The sequence below is a fragment of the Manis javanica genome, chromosome 3 (genome assembly GCF_040802235.1).
Source record: "Manis javanica isolate MJ-LG chromosome 3, MJ_LKY, whole genome shotgun sequence".
Classification (NCBI taxonomy): domain Eukaryota; kingdom Metazoa; phylum Chordata; class Mammalia; order Pholidota; family Manidae; genus Manis; species Manis javanica.
The window spans coordinates 159,915,112-159,937,252 of record NC_133158.1 but is presented as its reverse complement, the minus strand read 5'-3'; the positions used below and the strand labels follow the sequence as shown (position 1 = coordinate 159,937,252).

The 22,141-nt window shown below is 37.4% G+C and overlaps 1 protein-coding gene across 2 annotated transcripts; it reads left to right on the top strand.

The window, feature by feature from the left end:
* The first annotated feature begins 373 nt into the window (after positions 1 to 373).
* Positions 374 to 21,871, top strand: DIPK2A (divergent protein kinase domain 2A). 2 transcript variants are annotated; one of them, XM_037006123.2, is made up of 3 exons: positions 374 to 512; positions 15,361 to 15,664; positions 19,067 to 21,871. In XM_037006123.2, exons 2-3 carry the CDS (start codon positions 15,418 to 15,420, stop codon positions 19,396 to 19,398), a joined length of 579 nt encoding a protein of 192 aa, XP_036862018.1. In that variant the 5' UTR covers positions 374 to 512; positions 15,361 to 15,417; the 3' UTR covers positions 19,399 to 21,871. The 2 variants fall into 2 exon arrangements, with proteins under 2 accessions (XP_036862018.1, XP_017504548.1); XM_017649059.3 differs by lacking the exon at positions 374 to 512 and adding an exon at positions 689 to 1,581.
* Positions 21,872 to 22,141: the final 270 nt, after the last annotated feature.

The window sequence follows — 22,141 nt, the reverse complement described above, 5'->3', positions numbered from 1 at the left end:
GGAGGCGGGCGGACCCGGCGGGACGCGAGAACCGCCGAGCGAGCCTTACCGCGCCCCGCCCATATAAGGCTCCCAGAGCCCGCCACCCCGCCCACTCTGCCTCCGCCCCGCGCTCGCCGTTGGAGGGGGTTGTCAAAGGCTCTGGCAATTTCTTCAAACCCTTGCAGGACCAATTTCACAGCGGCACAAGACAGGCCCCAGTAACTCAGCAATCGTAAAAGATTATTACTACAAATCACTTCACTATCAGATCTCGAGAGTTCATCCCGTCCAGAAGCTCGAGCTCCGCCCCCACGGAGCCGCCCCCGCGAGCCCGCGCTTACGCTTTCCGGAAGGGGCGCGACGCGCTCGCTCCGCCAGCCAGCCCCGCCCCCCTGCCCCCTCCGTCTCAGGAGAGCCAGCGCGTAGGAACTGGGTGCGGCGTCAGGGACGCGCGGGCGCTTCGTCCTCCCCGCCTTCCTACACTGTTGCTACTTTTCGGTGTGAGACATTCCAGCTCCTCTTCCCCTTCCGTGAGTCCCTCCTTCTCTCCCCGAGAACCCGCTCGCCCCGCAGGCGGCCACACGGGCAGTGCGCGTGCGCGCGCGCGAATGCTGGCGCGCGGCGGTCGGGTCCCCGCGCAGCCTCCGCCTCCCGCCGCTCTATAACTTGGCTGGCTGGGAGGAGGCGCCGCGGAGTCGGACGGCGGGAGCTCGGAGGAGGGAGCCCGAGAGTTGTGGAGACTAGTGAGTGGGAGAAGTCGCAGCCGCTCTGCGCGGCTCCTTCCCGCTCCCCGTCTCTTTCTCGCTCACACACCCACTCCGCCTCCCGCCCGGCCCGCGTCCTCGAGCCTGTGGGCCCCTGCGGTCGCTCCGGGCTTCGGCGCGGCGGGGGCGCCCCGGGGGTGCCCTCGCCCTCCGGGCGCGTGGACGGGCGGCGGGCGGGATGTGGCGCCTGGTGCCCCCGAAGCTGGGCCGCCTGTCCCGCTCGCTGAAGCTGGCGGCGCTGGGCAGCCTGTTGGTGCTGATGGTGCTGCACTCGCCGTCGCTGCTGGCTTCCTGGCAGCGCAACGAGCTGGCCGACCGGCGCTTCCTGCAGCTCAATAAGTGCCCGGCGTGCTTCGGCACGAGCTGGTGCCGCCGCTTCCTCAACGGACAGGTGGTGTTCGAGGCGTGGGGCCGCTTGCGCCTGCTGGACTTCCTCAACGTGAAGAACGTCTACTTCGCGCAGTACGGCGAGCCCCGCGAGGGCGGCCGCCGCCGAGTGGTGCTCAAGCGCCTCGGCTCGCAGCGCGAGCTGGCGCAGCTCGACCAGAGCATCTGCAAGCGGGCCACCGGCCGGCCCCGCTGCGACCTGCTCCAGGCCATGCCCCGCACCGAGTTCGCGCGCCTCAACGGCGACGTGCGGCTGCTCACGCCCGAGGCGGTGGAGGGCTGGTCGGACCTGGTGCACTGCCCCTCGCAGCGCCTGCTCGACCGCCTGGTGCGCCGCTATGCTGAGACCAAGGACTCGGGCAGCTTCCTGCTTCGCAACCTCAAGGACTCGGAGCGCATGCAGCTGCTGCTGACCCTGGCCTTCAACCCCGAGCCGCTGGTGCTACAGGTAGGCGCGGAGCCCGGGCCGGGGGCGTCCTGCCGGGAGGAGCAGCTCGAGGAACGGCAGTCGATAGAACCGGCTCCACCGGCGCTCCTTGCCCAGTTTGGACCCGGCCCGGCTGGGTCAGGCCGCAGGTTTGGGAAGGGGAACGCGCTGGGGGCCCCGTGGGCGCTATGCCAGATCGCAAAGGGCGACCCAGCTGGTGGAGAGTCCGGTCTTGTCACATAGACCCGGGCGCATCTCTGGTTTGACTGCGGATCCTTCAACGCCAGAGGGAGCGCGTCTTGTACGCCCAAAATGTCTCTCCAGCGAGTTTCACTCTCCACCCTGCCTTTCTTTTATCCGCCTGTGCTGGCTTCCAAGCTGCAGTCTGTTCACAAGTCCTTGGACCTTAGTTCTTAGGTGGTTTTATACTGCGTTTGCGCTCCCCTGTTGTAACCCGCGTGGCTGGCCTAACTTTGGCCCCAAAGTGTTTTATTCTTTAATTTACCTGGTAAACCATTGGGGGCAGCTATCTGGGGGCAAGCTGGGGAAGATGAGGTCAGAATAGGGACTGTGGTCAGAGGTGGTATTAATCCGTGAACCCGGTTTTGGTCAGAGGTGGTATTAATCCGTGAACCCGGTTTTGGGTGTATCAGGAGGGAGAAGTAAGGCGTAACTGGAGTTGGGGCTGGGAGGGTTTAAGGCCAAGACGGACATTTTCATCCTGATCCTGTGACCTGCCCTATTCATCGGGTAATTTGGCTGCTGGGAGGAGATGAAATGTTAGGCCGGGGCGAGAAACAGGGGAAGGAGATTCTTCCGTATAGCTGAGCTATTGGCTCTTCTGTGACTTTATTTTGAAAACAAAGGTGCCTTTTGGGCAGTAGGTAGGGATCTCTTTTACTAATCAAAAAAAAAATATATATATACCGCCCTCCTGTGTTTATCTTTGGAGCAGTTACTGAGTTTTCTACACATTCCCACCCGGCTTTAGTGCGGTGTCTTGGATAGTGGTTACAGTTGTGGGATTGTGATCCCTCCCGATAACCGCAGGGAAAGTTACGTTGCCCCTTTACCATCCCAGTTTTGCTGTATTTCAAATACAAGGAGAAAAAATATGACTTAAAATTATTCAAAAGTAATTTTGGAATACTTCACGCCCTTTTTGCGCTGCTAAGAATGTCACTGATGGCTGGGGGGTTTGTACAGGGTTGTTGTGTTTTTAAATTTAAAAGTAAGTGCATGAGTAAGAATATGCTGTGTTCATTTATACCACTTTCTTTTTCTCGAGTTCTCCGCTGCCCAGCATAGCTAAGAGAAACCAGCGTCGTTTAATTAGTTTAGCCAGGTAATCTTAACACAAAGTATTTTGCCTCAAACAAATGTTTAGTGTGGGTCTTAGTAAATTTTAAGGTATAATGGGTCAAATTTAAAGTATTAATTATATTTACATAACCATTCACTGCTGTTTAACAGTGAATGGTTATGTAAAACTAAACTTCCATCGAAAAAATGATGCAGTAGTTTCAAAACTAGTTAGCCTCTAAAGCTTAATTTTTAATTTAGTAGACTACTCTAATGTGCATATTTACAATATGTACATTTGACTTGAAGCTTTTTTTAAATTTAAGCTTGCTTTTCTCTTTGAGAAATAGATGTTTATTAGCACAGTTGGTCTCTGGAGAAAGCTTTAGCAGTAGTTTGCTGAGTACAAAGTCTGTCAAATTCTCTGGGACCCAAAAATTTAGTAAGGAGCTATCTTAGTAGTAATACCCATTGTCTGCATTTATACTAGTAGGGTGTATCAACTTCTTTATAAACATCATGGCATATGATTAGCGCTAAGGTAATATCTGTTTTATTTAGGAAACTTGTATATTTTTTTGAAGTTTGAAGTTGTCTTGGCAGTTTCAGTGTACTTTGTAGTTGAGATAGTCAAGCATTCTTGTATCTTGTTTTCTGATTAACTCCTCTCTCAAATTTAACTATTCCTCTATTTTCATCTCGTGATAAACAACTCAAAAAAATTACACTATTTTCTTGTAGTTTAAAGTTAGTGACACAGTTGCTCTGAGTGGTTGGATAGATGGGTTACAGTATAAGTGTTTTTGGTATGTGAGGAAATAGTATGTTTGTTGATTATGACCTTTGTAAGTGACATTTTTAATTTAGGCAACCCAGCCAGTTCTATAGCTAATTACTTGCTGTGTGAAATAAAAATCTGTAGTCTTTAGTAGACTACTCAGTCATGTTGGTATGTTTGTTTTTTACCTGATGGACAAGCAAGTAAAGTAAAAAATCTTATTTTTCAATAAGATATCTTCATAGAGCTGTTACTTTTTTATAGAACCTTTTCATTTCTGATAAAAACTTAAGTATGAACAGTATAATTGAGGTTTGATGATAGTATGAAACTTAAAGGAATTTCAAAATTCTGTGATCAGATAGATTGTTACACACAAAGTCAAATCATATTCATTAGTTTTTAGCTAGATAAATATGTACAGTATTAGTATTTAAAGAGGTTTGTATAAAAATTAATAGCTGTTTATGGTAGTGTTGGGATATTAATAGGTAGAAAAACTCGCTCAAATTTGGCTCTCTATTCATATATAGTTTTTAGATCATGTATTTAAAAAAAATATTAAGGGTACGTGTGTGTGGTTTACAGCTTAAACAGAAGCTCAGCTTTTTTTTTTTTTTCCAGGAGAGGGAGCTACTTATTGAATTTTTGAACGTTTGGTGACAAACTAGATTTTTCTTAGATTGTGTAAATTTAGTACTTTGGAAAAAAATCTGACTTCAGCAAACTAGTATTAACAAAAGTCCTAACGTGCTAAACATGGTTCCAAAATAAAAATCTCCTTGAAAAGGTACCAAAGAAAGAACTAAAAAATATATATGAATTTAACCCATTACACTTGCCTCTTCTGATTTTAAGAAACAATAACAAATTGAAATTTAATTTTGCCTTGGAAGGATATATTAAAGGTATTAAATGTCTGTAAGGTATATTATGCATATATCTTATTATGTAAGGCTACATAATAATACAGATTTCCCAGTATGAGGTGGTATGAAAGTATAATTCTCTTTCCATTGTTGGATAGTTTTACTAGTTTTTAGCTGCCTGTTTAGCTCTAAGAGAAGTTGTTCTGCCATATAATTATTAATCTTCTAAAAAATGTATAAACATGAAGTAATATGATAATGTTATTTATCTTCTACTGTGATACCATCTTTCCCTCTTCACATTTTTTACTTTAAGAAATGTATAAGTATGCCGTAATCCTATGAAAAAAAATTTATAGAGAGACTTTGTTGATTTATATTGAGTAATAACATTCTTGGAGTATTCAGAAATTGAGATGTTCAAGTATAAAATGTCTGTTATTTTATTGGTAGATTTTCTACCAGTATCTGTACTGTACTTATTCTTGAATTTGTAGAAGTGTGGGGGGTGGGGGGGAGGAGGGAGAGGGGGAGAGGGAGGGGGAGAGGGAAAGAGAGAGAGAGAGAGAGAATGCTCTCTGAATTTCCTAAAACCTAAATTTATAACCTGGAAATAGTGAAGATGGTCTTGTTTATAGAAAGAAAGAAAGCTCTTGGTTTTCCTAGGATGGAGAAGCTGGGAATTTGTTTTACTATTATATTTGTAGGACTTAATATTAGTCTTAAATTTTCTGAATCATAGTTTGAATAGGATTTCCTTAATTTTCACAGTAATAATGTAATTAAGCTATGGGTTTTAAGTTTTCATTTCAGTTCTTATAAATGACATAACACATTCTAAACTTATATGGTGCCTGATGTATAATGAGCACTCAATGTTAGACTTTAAAGTGTCAGACATTAAATAAGGTAAAAGTAACCATCTAGTGCGTTTGCTCAGCTGTTTTGAAACTTGTTAGGGATATGGGTTACCTTAAAAATAGTTCTGATCTGGATTATCAACCATACTTTTAGTTTCACTTGAAAAATCATTGTTTTTCTACTTCTGTTCTGAGCTTGACTTTATTTGGTGGATTTTTTAAAATGGTGGTTTTAGGACTTGGTTCCTATATGGGTTGGAGGCCACCAGGATAGACAACCCTGTTTCAAACTTGTCTTCGTGTCCCTAAATTTTACATGAAATCGTAATAAAACAAAACAAAACCAGAGACTGCCTTTAAGGAAAAAATGATGGAGCTAAAGGTAGCCAAGGGTCTTGTGGGACAGTAGCATCCAGAAAGGATGTTCCAGACTTTTTCTCAGGAGTTTCTTTTCAGGCAATATCGTAGGGAGCCACCTATTTCAGTCCTACTGGCTGTTGCTTTAGTAACGAGCTAAGCAGATTCAGTCTTTAGAGGTGATTCTGATGAGGTATTGTAGAGTATTGAGTAGAGTATTTTTTATCTAATAAATTCATAAGGGTTTTTAAAATTTTTTTATCTAGAGGATTTTTTTTCCTGGTTTTTTATCAGAGGTTTCATTGACATTTTTGACGCTTGAACATCCTTCATGAAAAAGGAGACAAAAGTAATGAAATAATTCTTATGTACCTCAGGTCCCAAAATCAGACTATTTTAGAAAAAACACAGAAACTGATCATCACCCTTAGGAAAGCACCTCTTCAAGATCAGTAGAGCAAAATCATTTTTTTCCCCTGGCTTTTTTTTGTGTTTATCTGTATCTTCTGACCATTATTAATTCTAATGGTCCTTCTTGTAATTTTGTCTAATCTTTCAACTATTTTTTTCATATTTCTGTTAAGTGGGTCTGCACATATTCCTCGTTCGTGTTGGTGGGGAATAGAAAGCTTGCTTTCTAGACATGGGTGGTCAGTTTATCACTTGATCGTCAAACTGGTTTTATTCTATTTTGTTTTTTGGCTTAGGGTCTCTGGCCTACTTCCTGTATTTCTGTCATAGCTGGTGATTCTTCACAGAATGCTAACAATTTTTCTTTCATCACATTTCAGTCATTATGTATAATATTAAACTAATATGGCCTTAGGATATAAGCCCTGAATTTTTCCACACATATAGTGAACTTTAGTAAATGATTGTAAAGTAATGTCTTAAGACTGTAAATAGTTAGTGTAAGGTAAAGACAGATCTTCATGCTGGTCTTAGGCCCTGAAAGTTTTAAATTATGTGATCTTTTATCCAATTCCTATGTCTTTTTTAGATATATAGATTACTTATAGGAAGTTACCTATGAAACATCTGGAAGCTCTTTGGACTTAGAGCCCTGAACTTAACAGTCAGAAGAACTGAATTTTATTTGTTCAAGGCATGTGGATTGAAAAGCTCTTTTTAGGTAACAGGTAGTTTACTGTGCAGGAGTATGTATATAAATGACTAATTACAATCAGTATGGCATAATAAGCTCTGCAGAAAAAGATAACATGCACTCTGTCAGATGACTCATTTAAGGAGCAATATCAGGGTGTATCTTCATTGGAGTGGATACCGGGGAACATTTCACAGAGGGCTTGAGTTCTGTAGGATAAGTGGGGTTTTGGCCAAAGACGGGATGGGGGATGAGAGGTGTGGCAGGCACGGACAGTATTGGGATGGCATTTTATATGAAATGGTTCAGTCACTTGTGCATGATTGCCTCTCTGGTATACACTACCACAAAGGTGTTTCGATGGCATTGAGCAAATTGCTTAATGTTTCAGAGTCTGAAATTTTTATTATTACTTTACAAATCCGCTTATTCCATTTTTAGACAGCTGTAGTAGTTGAAAAGTTCTCCAGTACATTATGTTGACATCTGTCTTAGAAATATGTAAATTTTACTCTTCCTGTGGCAGATATTCAAATGTTACTCCCTTTACATATACACATATCATATTTTGGAAAAGCAGTTAAGTGGGATTAGCAATTTGTCCCATATGAAGTACAATGAATAGAAAAGGATTCATTAATAAAGCAAATAATTTAATTTTTCTCTGTAGATCATTATTATAGTTTAATAATTTTATTTAGTACATTGATGAATGATAATTTTTAAAATAGAGGTTAAGTCTGGGTTATTTATAAGCGTTCTTAGACTGACAGAATCTCAATCATACTTACCTGAAGTAAGTATGATGCTTCACGGTCATCTTCAGATTTTGCCGCTCTAATGCTCACTTGGAATTTTAACTTTGAAATGAAGAGATCTGACAAGAATTGTGTGGCTTGCCAGTAGCTCCAGGAATGGATGTATATGCCTTTGAGATACAGTAAATGTGACAGGCCAGGGCACAGTTTGTGAAACCTTTGCTTTCTGGGGCATTAGGTGTGGGCAGCAAACAATAAGAATAAGGTAATTCCAGATTTTACATTTTATAAAAACAAAGCAGATTTCTGTGATAGAAATTGGACTGGGGATATAACACTTTAGGTCTGGAAGAGTGACATTTTAGCTGAGGTGTGAATAATAAGTCTAAATGGTGCCAAGTCCTGAGGGCAGAGTGTTTAAGGTGAGAGCCACAGCAAATTCAGAGGCCCCAAAGCAGGATCAGTCATGGGAGCAGGGGAGCATGGTACAGTGTAAGACCATAGAGGCAGACAAGGACCATATCCAGTATAGCCTAATGAGTTTAGGCTCTTATTTTCAGAGCAGTGGGAAACAGTAAAAGTGTTTTTTTAGGAGGGTCTGGTTTGTGGAAAATGGATTATAAAGGTTAGGAATCAGGAAGGCTTTTGCACTAGTTTCTGGTTAGAGAGCTTGGTTTAGATTAAAATGGTTGCATGAAGGTTATGAAAATTGGTCTGAACCAAAATATTTTAGAGAAATAGCTGGCAAGATTTGCTAATGGGTTAAGAGGTATTAGAGAAATAGAAAAATAAAGGATATCTGGATTTTTGGTGTGAGCAGCTACTGGGTGACAATTCTTCACGATGAGAAAGCCCAAAGAGGAATGGCTTTGGGGTAGGAGAACCAAGAGTTTGTTTTGACTGTATTGAGTTTAAGGCAACAGTGAGAATATAAATCTAAACCCAGACACCAGGTATTTAACAGAGAAGGATACTGTGCTACTAAAGGATATTTTGCTATTTTTCTGAAGGCTGTTAATTCAGTTTGCATTTTAGATGAACTAGGGAAGTTAGTGACTATTGTACTTGGCAGACTTTTAAAAGAATTCACATCTTGACATTAAGGCATTCTTAGGTTATTGGACCCAAAAGATGCTTATATCTTTTTTCTTTCTTTGAAATTTTGTTTTACTGGGAATATATGTTTGAGTACAATGTTCATAGGTATATATTTCAACTTAGAAAAGCGGATCACAGTCATTGATTTTGAGAGTAGGTAAGTAAGATGAGACTAGTAAATTCATGCATATTTAAACTTTGTGGCCAAGTGGGATTTTTTTTTTTTTTTTGGTGGGAGGAAGCATTTCTTAAGCTACTTACTCTAAAAGCTGATTTACTTGTATTAAACTTAAGTAGATTTTTTTGCTGTTGATGTCTTCTATTGCTAGTTTCCAGTTTTAGAAACGTGTTGGGCATGATATTCAGTGAAATAACATAACCTTGCTATTTTCAAGGCATTGCTTAATATTGTTGGAATTCTAGGTGGGTGGAAAATGGCATCCAAAAAATAATTTGATGAGATAAAGTTGAACATATCCTACAACTTGAAAATCTTGAGATTATTCAGATTCTACAGTATTTGCAATGGATTTTGGTCACTACTACTTGACAGTATAAATTAAGAAACTAAAGTCTTAGAGAAATTTTAGTAAAAATTAGGTAACCATTAAATCATCCCAGTAATCCCCCCTCCAGACAGTCCCCAAAGCTGAACACATTAGTCTGTCACCAGTACAGCTGACTAATCTCTATGAACAGCTGTTATAACATGCGTTACTACAAAGGGGTTTTGTTCAAATTCGGGCTTTTAAAATAACTTTGAAACTTAAATTTTTAATTGTATGTTTGGATTAATAGATTTTTTTTTCAAGCCACTTTCTTTGTAGTAGGAATTTCCACCTTTAAAAAAAGTCTTGTAACATATGTCTTCATTCCTTTTAATGGACTATTGTGAAGTAATAAATAAATAAAATATTTTATATTTCTTGTACAGAAGGAATTTTTATCTTTTAAATTTAGTATGCAAACCCTCATTTTGGTCATGCAAGGAGAAAAAAGGTAATAGAACGTAGGTGCTTTAGAGTTGACCTTGTTTTAATCTATTAGTTTTACTCCCATATCCCATGTCTCCTTTTCTCATGACTGTGTTCTGATGCAAGAGAACAAGATGACCATATTAATCTGGTAGGACAGTGACTATTGATCAGAGGGAATTGTGATTGATACTATAAAAACTTGTTCTTTAGAAGAATGTTTTATAGCACAGGCTGTTTTTTAATTCCAGTATGTAATATATTTCTGAAAGTTAAGGATTTTGTTTGCTTTCACAGCATGTAGACTAGATTGAGGAGTTTGTGTTTTATTTTCTAAGTTCCATCATGATTGGTCCCTACCTCCCTCTCCAGACTCCATTATCTCAAGCCATTTCCTCTTCATTCATTTCACTGCGGTTGCTTAAGCCCTCCCCTCCCCCCTTCTATGAAGACAGTTTCTGCCTTCTAACGTGTGCCTGTCTAATAGTCATCCTTTAGATCTCAGCCTAAGTAGCACTTTATCTGAGAGAGGCTACTCTTTACCATGCAATCTAAAGGAGGTCTCTGCTCTTCCTCCTCAACACTCTGTATTTTGTAGCAGATGCCATAATTTATTATCTATGTGTGTTTAATAACAATCCTCCCAACTCAGGCTGAAAGAGCTTCTGAGAATAGGGGCTATGTTTATACAAAACTGTTTACATGGTGGAGTTAGGATAGATTTAAGATTTTTTAATTAAAAATTTGTATTTTCATTCTACAGTAACACCCACTGCCTTTTACTCTGCCTGCTTATAGTAGTCAATGAAATGTGGGTTAATCTACAATCCCTTAACTTCAGTTCTAAATTCTAAAATCTGTAGAAAAATAGGATTTTGTCAAATTGTTTTAAAAGCGTGGAAATGCACTTACATGCTTAATTTCACTTAGGATAAATAACCTTACATTATTTTTGCAGCATAATGTTTTCTGGTGGGGTGCTGCCCTAGACTCTCCTGGAGCTGTTGCATAATGAAATATATGTATAAGTTACCATTCCAGAATTTGAAAACTTATGAAACAGGGAGATAGATTTGATTGAGGGGCTGTATTAGCCAGACTTTCTTCTTACTACCCTTGTAACTTGAGGCAAATCATTTAAACTATACTGGCAAGACAAACTATACCGGTAAGACTGAACTACAGTTGACCCTTGAAAAATATGGGAATTAGGGGTGCTGACCTGCCCCCTACACACACACACACACACACACACACACACACACACACACACACACACACACACACACACACAGTTGAAAATCTATGTATAAGTTTTGATTCATCCAATACTTAACTACTTAGAGCCTACTGTTAACCAGAAGCCTACTGGTAACAAAAAGTTGATTAACATATATTTTATATGTTATATTATTATATTCTGTGTTCTTATGATAAAGTAAGCTGGAGAAAAGAAAATTTTTTTCAAATTATTGCAGATCTCCAGAAAATTTTTCAACGTATTTATTGAAAAAATCCGAATATAAATAGACATGTGCAGCTCAAACCCATATTGCTAGAGGGTCAGCTGTAGATTTACAACTCAGGTAACCCTCCAACTCTAGAGTTCTTAGATTTCATTTCACATCCTTTTTATTGATCACATAAGCTATCAAGACATTTGGTTTTGATCAGTAGAATTTAAAGTTTACTTTGTGGTGCTTACCTATTATAAATGAAAAGCAAATTTACTTTGTGGTGCTGTGTTTATACATATTGCCAAATTTAAATTTTTTTTGTATTTTCGGTGCTTACAGATTTCCTATACATTCCTCATAGCATTGAACCTTTTTAAAGTTTAGTAAATAATTTATATATTCCATTGTAAATTAGAAACTACTAGAAGACAGTGACAATGTATTTCTAATCCAATGGTTCTTGGCTTTATTTGTAGGTGTCTGTTATTTGTGGATGCCTTTCAATAGATGTGAAAATAAGCACCTCTCTTCATGAATATCTGGACTTTGTATTTAGCAGATTTAAATAGGAAATATAAAAATGTTTTGGTAAGCAATTCTTCATAAAGTAGTATTAAATCTAAAATGTACATTTCATCCCCTTTTCCTTTACTCCTTGGGTTGCCCTGGTGAAGGTGGTGGTACAACTATCCCAGTTATACAGAGGAAGAGACTAATGCTCTCAGAAGTTCTGACCTTGCCACAGTCACACAGCTAGTGAGATGTGGAGGTAAAGGTGGACCTTAAAAGCTAAGCCTTGTTTTTTCAAGTCCATTTTTATTCCACTTATATATACCGTATTGCCCTTTACATAGAGAAATTTTATAAAATGTAATACACCACAAAGAATGTAAAATATCTAATTTTCTAATCTTTACTATAATACTGATTTTGAACATTTTATGTCACCTTCATTATATTTCCTTTAAAAATGAAAGATTACCGTACTGGTTTTGTTTACCACTTAGAGGTTTTATTTCTGAAACGATGTCTTTAACCTATTGTCAAAGCATTTAATTATTGTTAGTGAATTTGTTTGAGTTTTATAATACCCAAGAAGTAGCTTGTTTTTCTCTTAACAACAACAAAAAAAAAAGATACTTAGATACAGTGATTTATCGTAGGTTTCATATTCAAAATACTACTTAGTTTGTAAATTAACAACGAAGACATTTTATAATTCTTTAAATCTTATCATGAACCACGTCTGGTATAATACTTCATTTTGTCAATTTTTACATGGGTAGTAATACTCAATAGAGGTTTTCTTTGTGTGGTCACCAATTTAATTTTTTAAAAATACATGGTTTTATAACTATTTTGTGCCTTTGTACTACCGTTACTCAAAGAATATTTTGTTTTAAAGACTACATATTACACTTTAGGACTTACTTTCAAGACCAATGAGAAGCTCTTAACAATTCATTGGAATACCTTCAATCTAGTTAGAATTTAAACCATTCAAAGTTTAAAGACTCTTTCCTTCAAATGAAAAGTATTTGTATGTATTTTTTTATTGTAAATAATCCACTAAAATAGGCACATTTTATTTCAGATTACTTAAAACTATGTGCTTGTTCTAGGCAATTTGAAAATCTGATATTTTAAGATTTGGTTTAAAATTTTTAAATGTGGATTGCAGCAGTGAATTTCTGATCCTAGCTATTGTGTTCTATGCACTGTAGGAGTTTGGTAATCAGGAAGTTTAAGAAGTTTGTATTCTTAAATTACTTGATACATTTAACAAGTTCAAGCCATAATACATATTTTTTTTCCAAGCCATAATATTTTTAAATGTCTCAAATTCTCCTTGGCCATGGTAATTTGGTTCTAAACCACAATTACTTTAAATACAAATTACAAATATTTTGGCTTCTCTTGGGCATTTTCTTTGTACTACAGTCTGTTCAATAGAATTCTTATTAATGAAATCTAACTATTTTGATGAAACAATGAAAAATTCTGGTCATATGAGCAAGTGGTATGAATTCATTAAAGTTCTAACATAAGATTAGGCAGCAAACTATATGAAAGAATTATAGTGCTCTTCTTAAAATGAGGCATAACAAGATTTCAGTTAACATTGTCAAAAATCATGTGAATATAAAGTTGCTCAGTATGACATTTGTTCATATATTTTACCTCTTCCGTAAGGGACTTGGGTAATGAAGTATATATTTGACTGTCATTTGCCAGTTGGAAAGGCTCCAAAAACAAGGAGGCATTTGTACATGTGCAGATGTTGGCAGGGTTCCCTTTTCTCCTGTTGTCAAAGACCATTTTATTCTCACAAAGATATGTTTGTAATCTCTTCTACAATATGGCATGTGAGTAATAATACCAATAGTGTACGGAATAGTTTTTTGTTTTGCTTTTTGCATGACAAAACTGTAATTTCCCATATTCACTTATTTTTAGTGTTTTTATGTCAGGGACTTTATACATGAGTACTTCTGGGAAATAGTTAAGTCTTTTGTAATCATTTTGTATAAATTTTCAAGGTTATGGAGGTATTTTAAGTTGAAAGGAAAAAAGTTGAAAATAACATGCGCTTAGGAAACAGTTTTTTCACTCCACATTGAATATAGACAGTTTGTCACTTTTCCAGTTCTCAAAGGACATAAAAATTCTCAGGTATAAGAGAAATGTGCTCTCCTCTAATTAACTGCTAAAGAATCAGTAGATATTGTCCACCAAACTAAAATTGAATCAATTCATTTAGTATGCTTAAAGATTCATACCATCATATCTAAATTTTTAATTTGCACAATTACTGTCTTATCACAAAACTGCTGACATGAAAATTTAAAAGGAAAAAGTTACCTATATAAAGAACAAGTACAGTTATTGTGCATTGATGGAGTTAAAAGGAAGCACACATGAAAAAGTAATTATGGGTAGTTTAGTTCTAAAAATTGTTATCATTTTAAAGTTGATGGAAATTTTAATGTAAGGATAGTATTGAGTTTTGTCATTTTAAAAAAGCTCAGGGTAAAATTAATATTACTTATTTTCTTAAGGGATTCAAGAGCCTTGTGTCAGGTGCTTGTATGTAGGTTGTCCCATTTTTAGCAAAAAAAGTAGGCTTCATTTATACTCTGTAATATTTTACTTTGTTTCTCCTGCAGTGTTTGTATAAACATCATTTTCTCGTAATTTTTTTTTTCCAGCTTAAGGAAATGTGCTAGGGTAAAGGACTGGCTCTTAAAACAAGCTTCCTCTGGTCATGTGATCTTCCAAGAAATTTAAAACATTACTTACCATCCTTTTGTGCTCTAGTGTTCATTTTGCACTGGGAAGTACCTTAGATAATCCCCTATCATTTTACTTAAGTGGGAAATGACTTGTTCATGGTCATGGAAGACTTATGCTTTAGGATGTTAACCTTCCCAGAAGTTATAAAATCCATTAGAAAGCCTTGGTAAGATTAGGAGAATGAATAAGTTTGAAGCTGGGCTAAAGGTGAACAGAAAATACTGTGCCGGTGGAAGGGGAAACAAGATTAACTTGGGACCGGAGTGGAGGTTGCATTGATAGAATATCGCCTTGCACTTCACCAATCTTTGGGTTGTAGGTTTAAAGACACTTCCCAGGAATCCTTCTCTGAACTCCACCCCTCCCTGCTTCTGTGTTAGGTAAGACCTCTATTAAATGCTCCCTTAAAATCTGCCTAGTAACTAAGAGTTTCTTAGTAGCTAACTATTATAATTTTTTGTCTGTTGTCTGTTTCTCTTCTGAGATTTTTATTTTAGAGACTTTGTTCAGTTTACTCTTATTGCCAACATAGCACAGTGGCTAGTGCTTGGTAATAGACTTGCAGTGCTGTCTATTAGGTGACAGAAAAAGGATGGTGATTGTACTTACACAAGTCAAAAAGATAAAGAAAAGCATAAATACTTTTAGATTTGGTAATAAGGAAGGTGTCATGTGTTATGTTGATCACTTTGGTTCTGAGATTTTGATAAGCAAGACTTATTCTATTTTAGCTTTATAATGTAAAATTATCTGTTTAAAGATTTGTTCTTCGGTCCATTATAACTGCACAAGTTAGCAAAGAAATCAAGTTTTATCTCTGAGAACTGTTGAATATAACAAAACCCAAGCTTGTGCCTAGTAGCAGTCTCTACTGAAAGGATTGGGGATAGATCTATGATCATCATCATCATCAGAATCTCTTGTAACGTTAAGATAATTCTTTTGTAGAGTTTTCCATCTGATGAAGGTTGGCCATTTGCAAAATATCTTGGAGCTTGTGGAAGAATGGTGGCTGTAAATTATGTTGGAGAAGAACTGTGGAGTTACTTCAATGCACCATGGGAGAAACGAGTTGACCTTGCTTGGCAGTTAATGGAAATAGCAGAGCAGCTTACAAACAATGACTTTGAATTTGCACTCTACCTCCTGGACGTCAGCTTTGACAATTTTGCAGTTGGTCCTAGAGATGGGAAGGTAATCATTGTGGATGCTGAAAATGTTTTGGTTGCTGACAAAAGGTTAATTAGACAAAGTAAGTATATAGCTTTTCGATTTGCGTCTTTGTACACATTTTTTGTTGTGTCAAAATAGTGTTTTCATTTATATGAAACCTTTAATTTTCCCCTTAAATGGCAACCTTGAAATTTCCTTTGTTTCATTTGACCACTATCAGTAAAGAAATACCGATCTATTATACTTGTACTCTTAGTCACAGTTTCTGTATATTTACTAAAATACCCTTTGGGTTTAAATGGACACCCATACTCTGTGTGTGTGTGTGTGTGTGTGTGTGTGTGTGTGTGTACACACATGGTCTCTTTCATGCAGTCTGCTGTGTTCTGTGTTTTAGGAGTCTAAACATAAGTTTTTTTTATCATCACAAACTATCAGAGAGACCTGTTCTCCTGGAGGCCTTTTCTGTGGGATCTCTTGATGTTCTGTAGGTTTCCTGCAGTGATTTTTTTTTTCTCTCTTAATTATTTAGATGATTACTAGCACTTCAGATCTTTAACTTTGGTTTGACATGATTACAACAAAATTTTTCTGTCCATTTATTGATAAACTCTTGACAGGTTAGGTGGCAGAATGAAGTGTTTTGAAAATTAAATGCCACAGGAATTTTTAAGTGTTAGAGACAAAGCCCGTAGTTCTATAATTAATCTACTTAGTAAAAGAAACTGAATGGTTGTTGCTGCATGGTAAGGGTCTTATATTTTTAATACTCTACCCTGCTAGCATATGAGGATCTTTTGATGACTACAAAACCAAAAATTTGTGGCACCTGGGGAATGTAGTGAATGTTACATCAGTGCGTAGGTTGTTACTCAGTTTGGCATGATTTTAGCTTGATTCTGTTAAATACTTGATTTTTTTCTATGCCTTGTTCTGATTCCACACCAAACTACTTTCTGATTATTTATTGATTTGCCATGTAGATTCTCCTGCAGGGAGTGGTTGCCCTGTTGGAGTGCTTCATTCCCCACTTTATCTCATCAGATATTTGTGAATGTTGCAGCAGTTTACAACATGCTTTTCAAGTTTATGTTTCAGTGGTTTTTAGTAGACTTGCTCAACTTTCTTCAACTTAAAATTTTCCATTGTTTGTAAAGAATTTTTTGTTATTTTAACGTGGACATTCCTGGAATACATGTAGAATTGTATACCAGCTAATTCCTGACCTTGAATGAATGTAACCATAGTTTCTGTGTTCTTGGATTTCATACAGTGAGCATTTCTCCAGTGCTGCTTTAGCTTTGCACAGTATTTTTTAAATGTCTCATTGTAGGGCTGAATATATGGCCACTTTTGCAAAAGGCCATATCTATTTATTTACCTTCTTTTCTGACTCTTACTTATGAAAGACCTTTTTTTCCCCTAAGGGAAATTGAGATTTTTCTGTGGTAACTCCGTTGGTGTGTTTCCCTTTATCATCTAAACTAGTAAAACCACTGCATATTCATCCCTCTTTTCCAGACAGAGTGGATCCTTTTTTGAGAACTTGTTGCATCAGTTATCTCCTTCAATTCTTCACTCCCCCACTACAATCCAGTTTCTCTTACCCCTTAATAAGGAGCTGTTAAACAAGTATGGATAAGACTTTACTTCTTTCCCTTGCTTTTCAACTGTTTTTCAAAGTATTGCTTACTCTGCCTACCCCTCCTTCCTCAGCCTCTCTTCATTCTTCAACTCATTAAAACCTGACTTAGAATTCTGTCTTCATTGCTATTATCAACTACCTGCTTGGCAAATCCATGAAGTGACTGATTCATAACAACTTCCTGAAGTTCTGTCCTCCTTTGGTTTCCTTCTACTCACATAGTTCCTTTTTCAAAACACGAATCTGATCTCATCACTCCCTTGCTTATTTAACGACTCCCCATTGTTTATAAGTAAAATTCCAACTCCTTGCTGGGGCATAAGCTGCCTGACTTGCCACTGTTCTGCTTCATTTTTGATATCCATCTGTATTGCCCTTGATTCTCCAGTGACAGTCAGTCACCTTTTGGTTCCTTGAATGAACCTTTACGCTTTTGGGCTTTTCCGTATGCAGTTTCCTCTGCCTGAAATGCCTCATTTTTCCTCCAAATTTAGCTAGCTACTTGTCCTTCAAGCCTTAGCTTAAATGTTATCTCTAAGGAAGACCTGACCACTATATCTAAAGGTAGGGAGGGTTGGTTCTTTCATAAACCTTTCTACTGTTAGAAACTGTTGTTTCCTTCTTAGTGTTTAATGCAATTTATGGTAAATAATGTTTGTTTATTTACTTGCTTAATGTCTATTTCACATACTTGATTGTAAGCCAGTGAGGGCAGGAACCATGTATTACCTGTTTTGTTTACTATTTGCCAACTATGAAAGTAGGCATTCAAGTAAGTGTTTGCTGAATAATGAGTTTCTTTCATTAACCTCTGCTCTGCCAACCTCTTAAGTTTCAAGGTTCTGCTCTCAGTCTTTTGTTCTTTTTTCCCTTTGCTTTCAACATGTTTTCCAATACAATTCAGCTATTCTCTTGGCTCCATCCAGCATTTGTATGCTGATCATTTCTAAATATGGAGACTTTATCTCTGACTTCAGTCAAAAGTTTCAAGTCTATTTCTAGTTGCATCTGTAGATGCAACTGGAATATGCATATATTCTAGTTTCCCACTGGAATACCTCATAGCTACTTTTTTACTCTATATATAAGATATTTACACTATTTTCTTAATAGTGTCTGCTTTGTCATCCAAATAGAACATTAAAGTTAAACATACACTTACTCTTAATTTCTGTCTCAAATGTTTCTACAATCTGACTTTCTTTTGTAGACCTTTAAGAGTTGTCATCTAAGTCTCTCCAGTCTTTAGCACAGAGTTATCTTTCATAAAATAAATCATGGCATGACCACACAAAGTGTAGCCTGTATGTCTAGACTCACTGTACCTCTTCCCCAGGTACCTGTCTCACACTAGGGCACAGTAAACTTCCTGTTTCTTGAACCAGCTGGACCAATCCCTTAAGTCCATGCCTTAGCACATACTATACCTAGGGCTAAAATACTGTTTTTCCTTCATTTCTTTTCAGGCTTGCTTATCTTTTAACACCTAAATCATATGTTCTGCTCTATACACCCTTCTCTACAGCCCCAGGCAAAAGTATTGGTTTCTCTGTACTCCTGTAGCATGTGTCATACATAGTTCTGTATGGTGGCACCTTCTCTATATGGTGGAAAGTTTCCCCCTAGACAGAACCCTTCAATATTGGGGACCTTGTCTGAGCCGCCTTCTCCCTGCCCTTCGTGGGCTCCAAATAAATGTTTGTGTATAAATTAATGTATTTAAATGTTTAAAGTTATAGTACAATTTTAAGAATACTATGTTAATTAATATTTTTGAAAGCAATGAGAACTCTTTTTAAATGTGTTTTTCTCTTTCTGCTTTTCCATGTTTCACAGATAAACCTGAAAATTGGGATGTATGGTATGAAAGCAAATTTGATGACTGTGATAAGGAGGCTTGCTTGTCATTTTCAAAAGAAATTCTTTGTGCTCGTGCCACTGTGGACCACAATTATTACGCTGTTTGTCAGAACCTCTTATCCAGACATGCCACCTGGCGTGGCACTTCTGGAGGACTCCTTCATGATCCACCAAGTGAAATTGCCAAAGATGGCCGACTAGAGGCCTTGCTGGATGAGTGTGCCAACCCAAAGAAGCGCTATGGCAGATTCCAGGCTGCAAAAGAGCTGCGTGAATATCTAGCACAATTAAGTAACAATGTGAGGTAGTCTCCGGTGAACTTATCTTGTCTCCATTTAAATAGCACTGGCTAAAACTAAACCACCAAAAACCATGGAAAAATGAAATTCGGAAGTAATACGTTCTGAGGATGATAAACTTGCACTGATCTTAGGTTAACATCCATCAAAATAAGACATTACTTCAAATATCACATGATGCTTCTGCAAATAAGTTTGTTCTTACACTTGGAAACTTGAGCTGTCATCGCCCCCCCCCCCGAATGCCTGAGTGGATTAATGAATATTATTAAGCTATTGGAAATGAGTCTGATAGTTACATTGGCTTGTGTATCAAAGGGTACTTGGTACTTGACTTAGTTTGCATTATTATCATGATTTTGTGAATCTCTTGCATTTACTTTGAATGTTAAGTTAGACTGGCCTGTTTTATAGGCCACTTTTTCCTTCTGATGTTTAGTTTTTTTTTCTGTTTTTCTGTTTAAATTGTACACATTCAGGTCACTGCAGGTGTTTAAGTTTGGACTAGCTTTCATTCAGTGCTATGCGGTACACATTTACTGTTAGGGTAACACAGGTACTGTGTTTTTTTTTTTCCAGAAAGCTGAATATTTTATTATGTAAATACTTTTCTCCCCATTTTCTGTGGTTTCACCATTGCATGAGATCATTTAAGGGTATTTAACAGTTATATCCCACTATGCCAATAATTATAAATGTACACTAAACATGAAGTTTGGCATATATTGCAGAATATCATTTTGTCTTTTAAAAGGCTCTAAGAAGAATATACCTAGCAGTCTACACCTTAGTTCATTTTGATTGAAGAAAAAAAACCCAGTATTTTTTAAATGTTAACTAATCCAAGGTAGTAATGTATATGCCAAAGAAATATTAGGCTTAGTCCCATGGTTAGATTTTAAAACTGATCATCTACTTATTCTTACTATCCCACTCACTATTTTAATTTTCAGTATAAAATTCAGATCTTCCTAGTTATTCTTTTATGTTGAAAAGTTAAAGTACTGCTTCTAAGCATATGTAAGTTAAAACATATCCTACCTTTTATTGATGGGTAGTTTTGAAAAAATTAACATAGTCATCATTTGAATTTAAATGGGCACCATAACTTTTTATGTATTGATGGACTAGGAATACTTACTCTAAAGCAGTTTGGCCAGTCTGTCCAATGTGGTCTTCCTTACCCATTTATTAGACATCAAACATCAAATTTATGTGGATAAAATTACAAACATGAAATTTGTAGGCTGTTTAAAAAGTTACAGTATAAATTATCACTAATAGGTGATACTTTTCTGTTTAAAATTATGGCAAAGTTTGGTGTAGTATGCTGTATTTAGTTCTACACTGACCTTCCTCTAAATCAGAAAGTGGTTAAATATGCACAACTAAAGCCATGCTTTGCTTTGCTTTTTCGTTCATTCAGCAACTGTTTATTGAGCACCAGGTCTGTGCCAGGCACGCTTGTACCTGCTACACACCATCTGATCACAACACGTGGTTAGGTGACTTTACAATGGTCATCAAATACTTCAATGTAGGTGTTTCTTAAGTTGAAATAGTGTTGATTAAATTAGTATTGATGCTTTCATGTTATTTTACTGTTGTAATGGAAATCCTACTTGTACCATCTAACTGGGTTACTACAAAAAAAGAGTAGAATGAAATCAGTAAGAATAATCCCAGCTTAAAAACTGGAAGGAGAAGGATCAGATTTCTCCATTATAAATAGATCACATTGTGTCAATTTTTATACATCAGTACATGACATATATCAGCTAGCCCTCAAAGAAATGTCTTAAGTGCTGGAAGTTTGACTAAGCTGACTTTTTCAACTTCGGAAAACTTCTGAGGTGAGTGGTTAAATTACTTGTCAAACATTTGCCTCTTACTCAAAACTTCAGATAAAATACACATTTTCAAAGAGCACCATTTATATTGGTAAGTATTCATTTACAAACCTTAGAATGCCAGTCACAGTGTCTTTCTGTGGCTTAGCAAACATTTGTCTTTTTGCAAGAGTGATTGTGATTACAAAACAGGAAGTGAGAAACCTGCCAGCAGTGATGGCTGCTTGAGGTAGTCCTTTATAACTACCATTTCCCTAATGAGATGTGGAATTTCTTTTATCTTTGGAAAATGTTGAGAAGATAGTAAAAGAATTAGGAATTAAAAATTACAGGGAAAAATATGTATGTGAAAAGCAATAAATATTTTGTTCACTTTGCTATCAAGATGTTCACTATCAGATATTTATTATACAGCAGCAATTTATATTTTTAATCATTGCCCATTAATAGACGCAGTAAAATATTTTTGAATCAGACATTTGAGGTTTGTATGTGCATTAAAATTGTCTTTTGTACTGTAAGTTACTGTTTAATTTGAATATTTTATCAGAACTGTCTCCCTGTGCCTTTATAAGATAAAGTTGTTTCTACAACTTTTAATGATCTTAATAAAGAATACTTTAAGAATCACACTTTTCAGACTGCCTCATAACTTCAGATACCCAATTTTTTTTCAATCACAAAGTGGGGTTGTGTAGATAAGTTGTTTTTTCCTCTTGCATTTATTTTGACAGAATTTTCAGAAACTTTCTGGTTGGATGGGAGCTGGACTTAAGATGTGTATATTTCCTTCTGTTTTTCTTTAGTAACTTTTTAAGCTTTACTTTTAAGAAAGAACTCAAAAATAGTACTTCATTACAGAATTTCTCAGATGTGTACAAGAGAATATAATAAACAGTAGT

Excerpts from the sequence above, each read along its gene's own strand:
- DIPK2A (XM_017649059.3), top strand. The coding sequence starts at position 925 with ATGTGGCGCCTGGTGCCCCCGAAGCTGGGCCGCCTGTCCCGCTCGCTG. Across the intron at positions 1,582-15,360 it reads CCGAGCCGCTGGTGCTACAG|AGTTTTCCATCTGATGAAGG; the intron begins GTAGGCGCGGAG and ends ATTCTTTTGTAG. Across the intron at positions 15,665-19,066 it reads CAAAAGGTTAATTAGACAAA|ATAAACCTGAAAATTGGGAT; the intron begins GTAAGTATATAG and ends CATGTTTCACAG.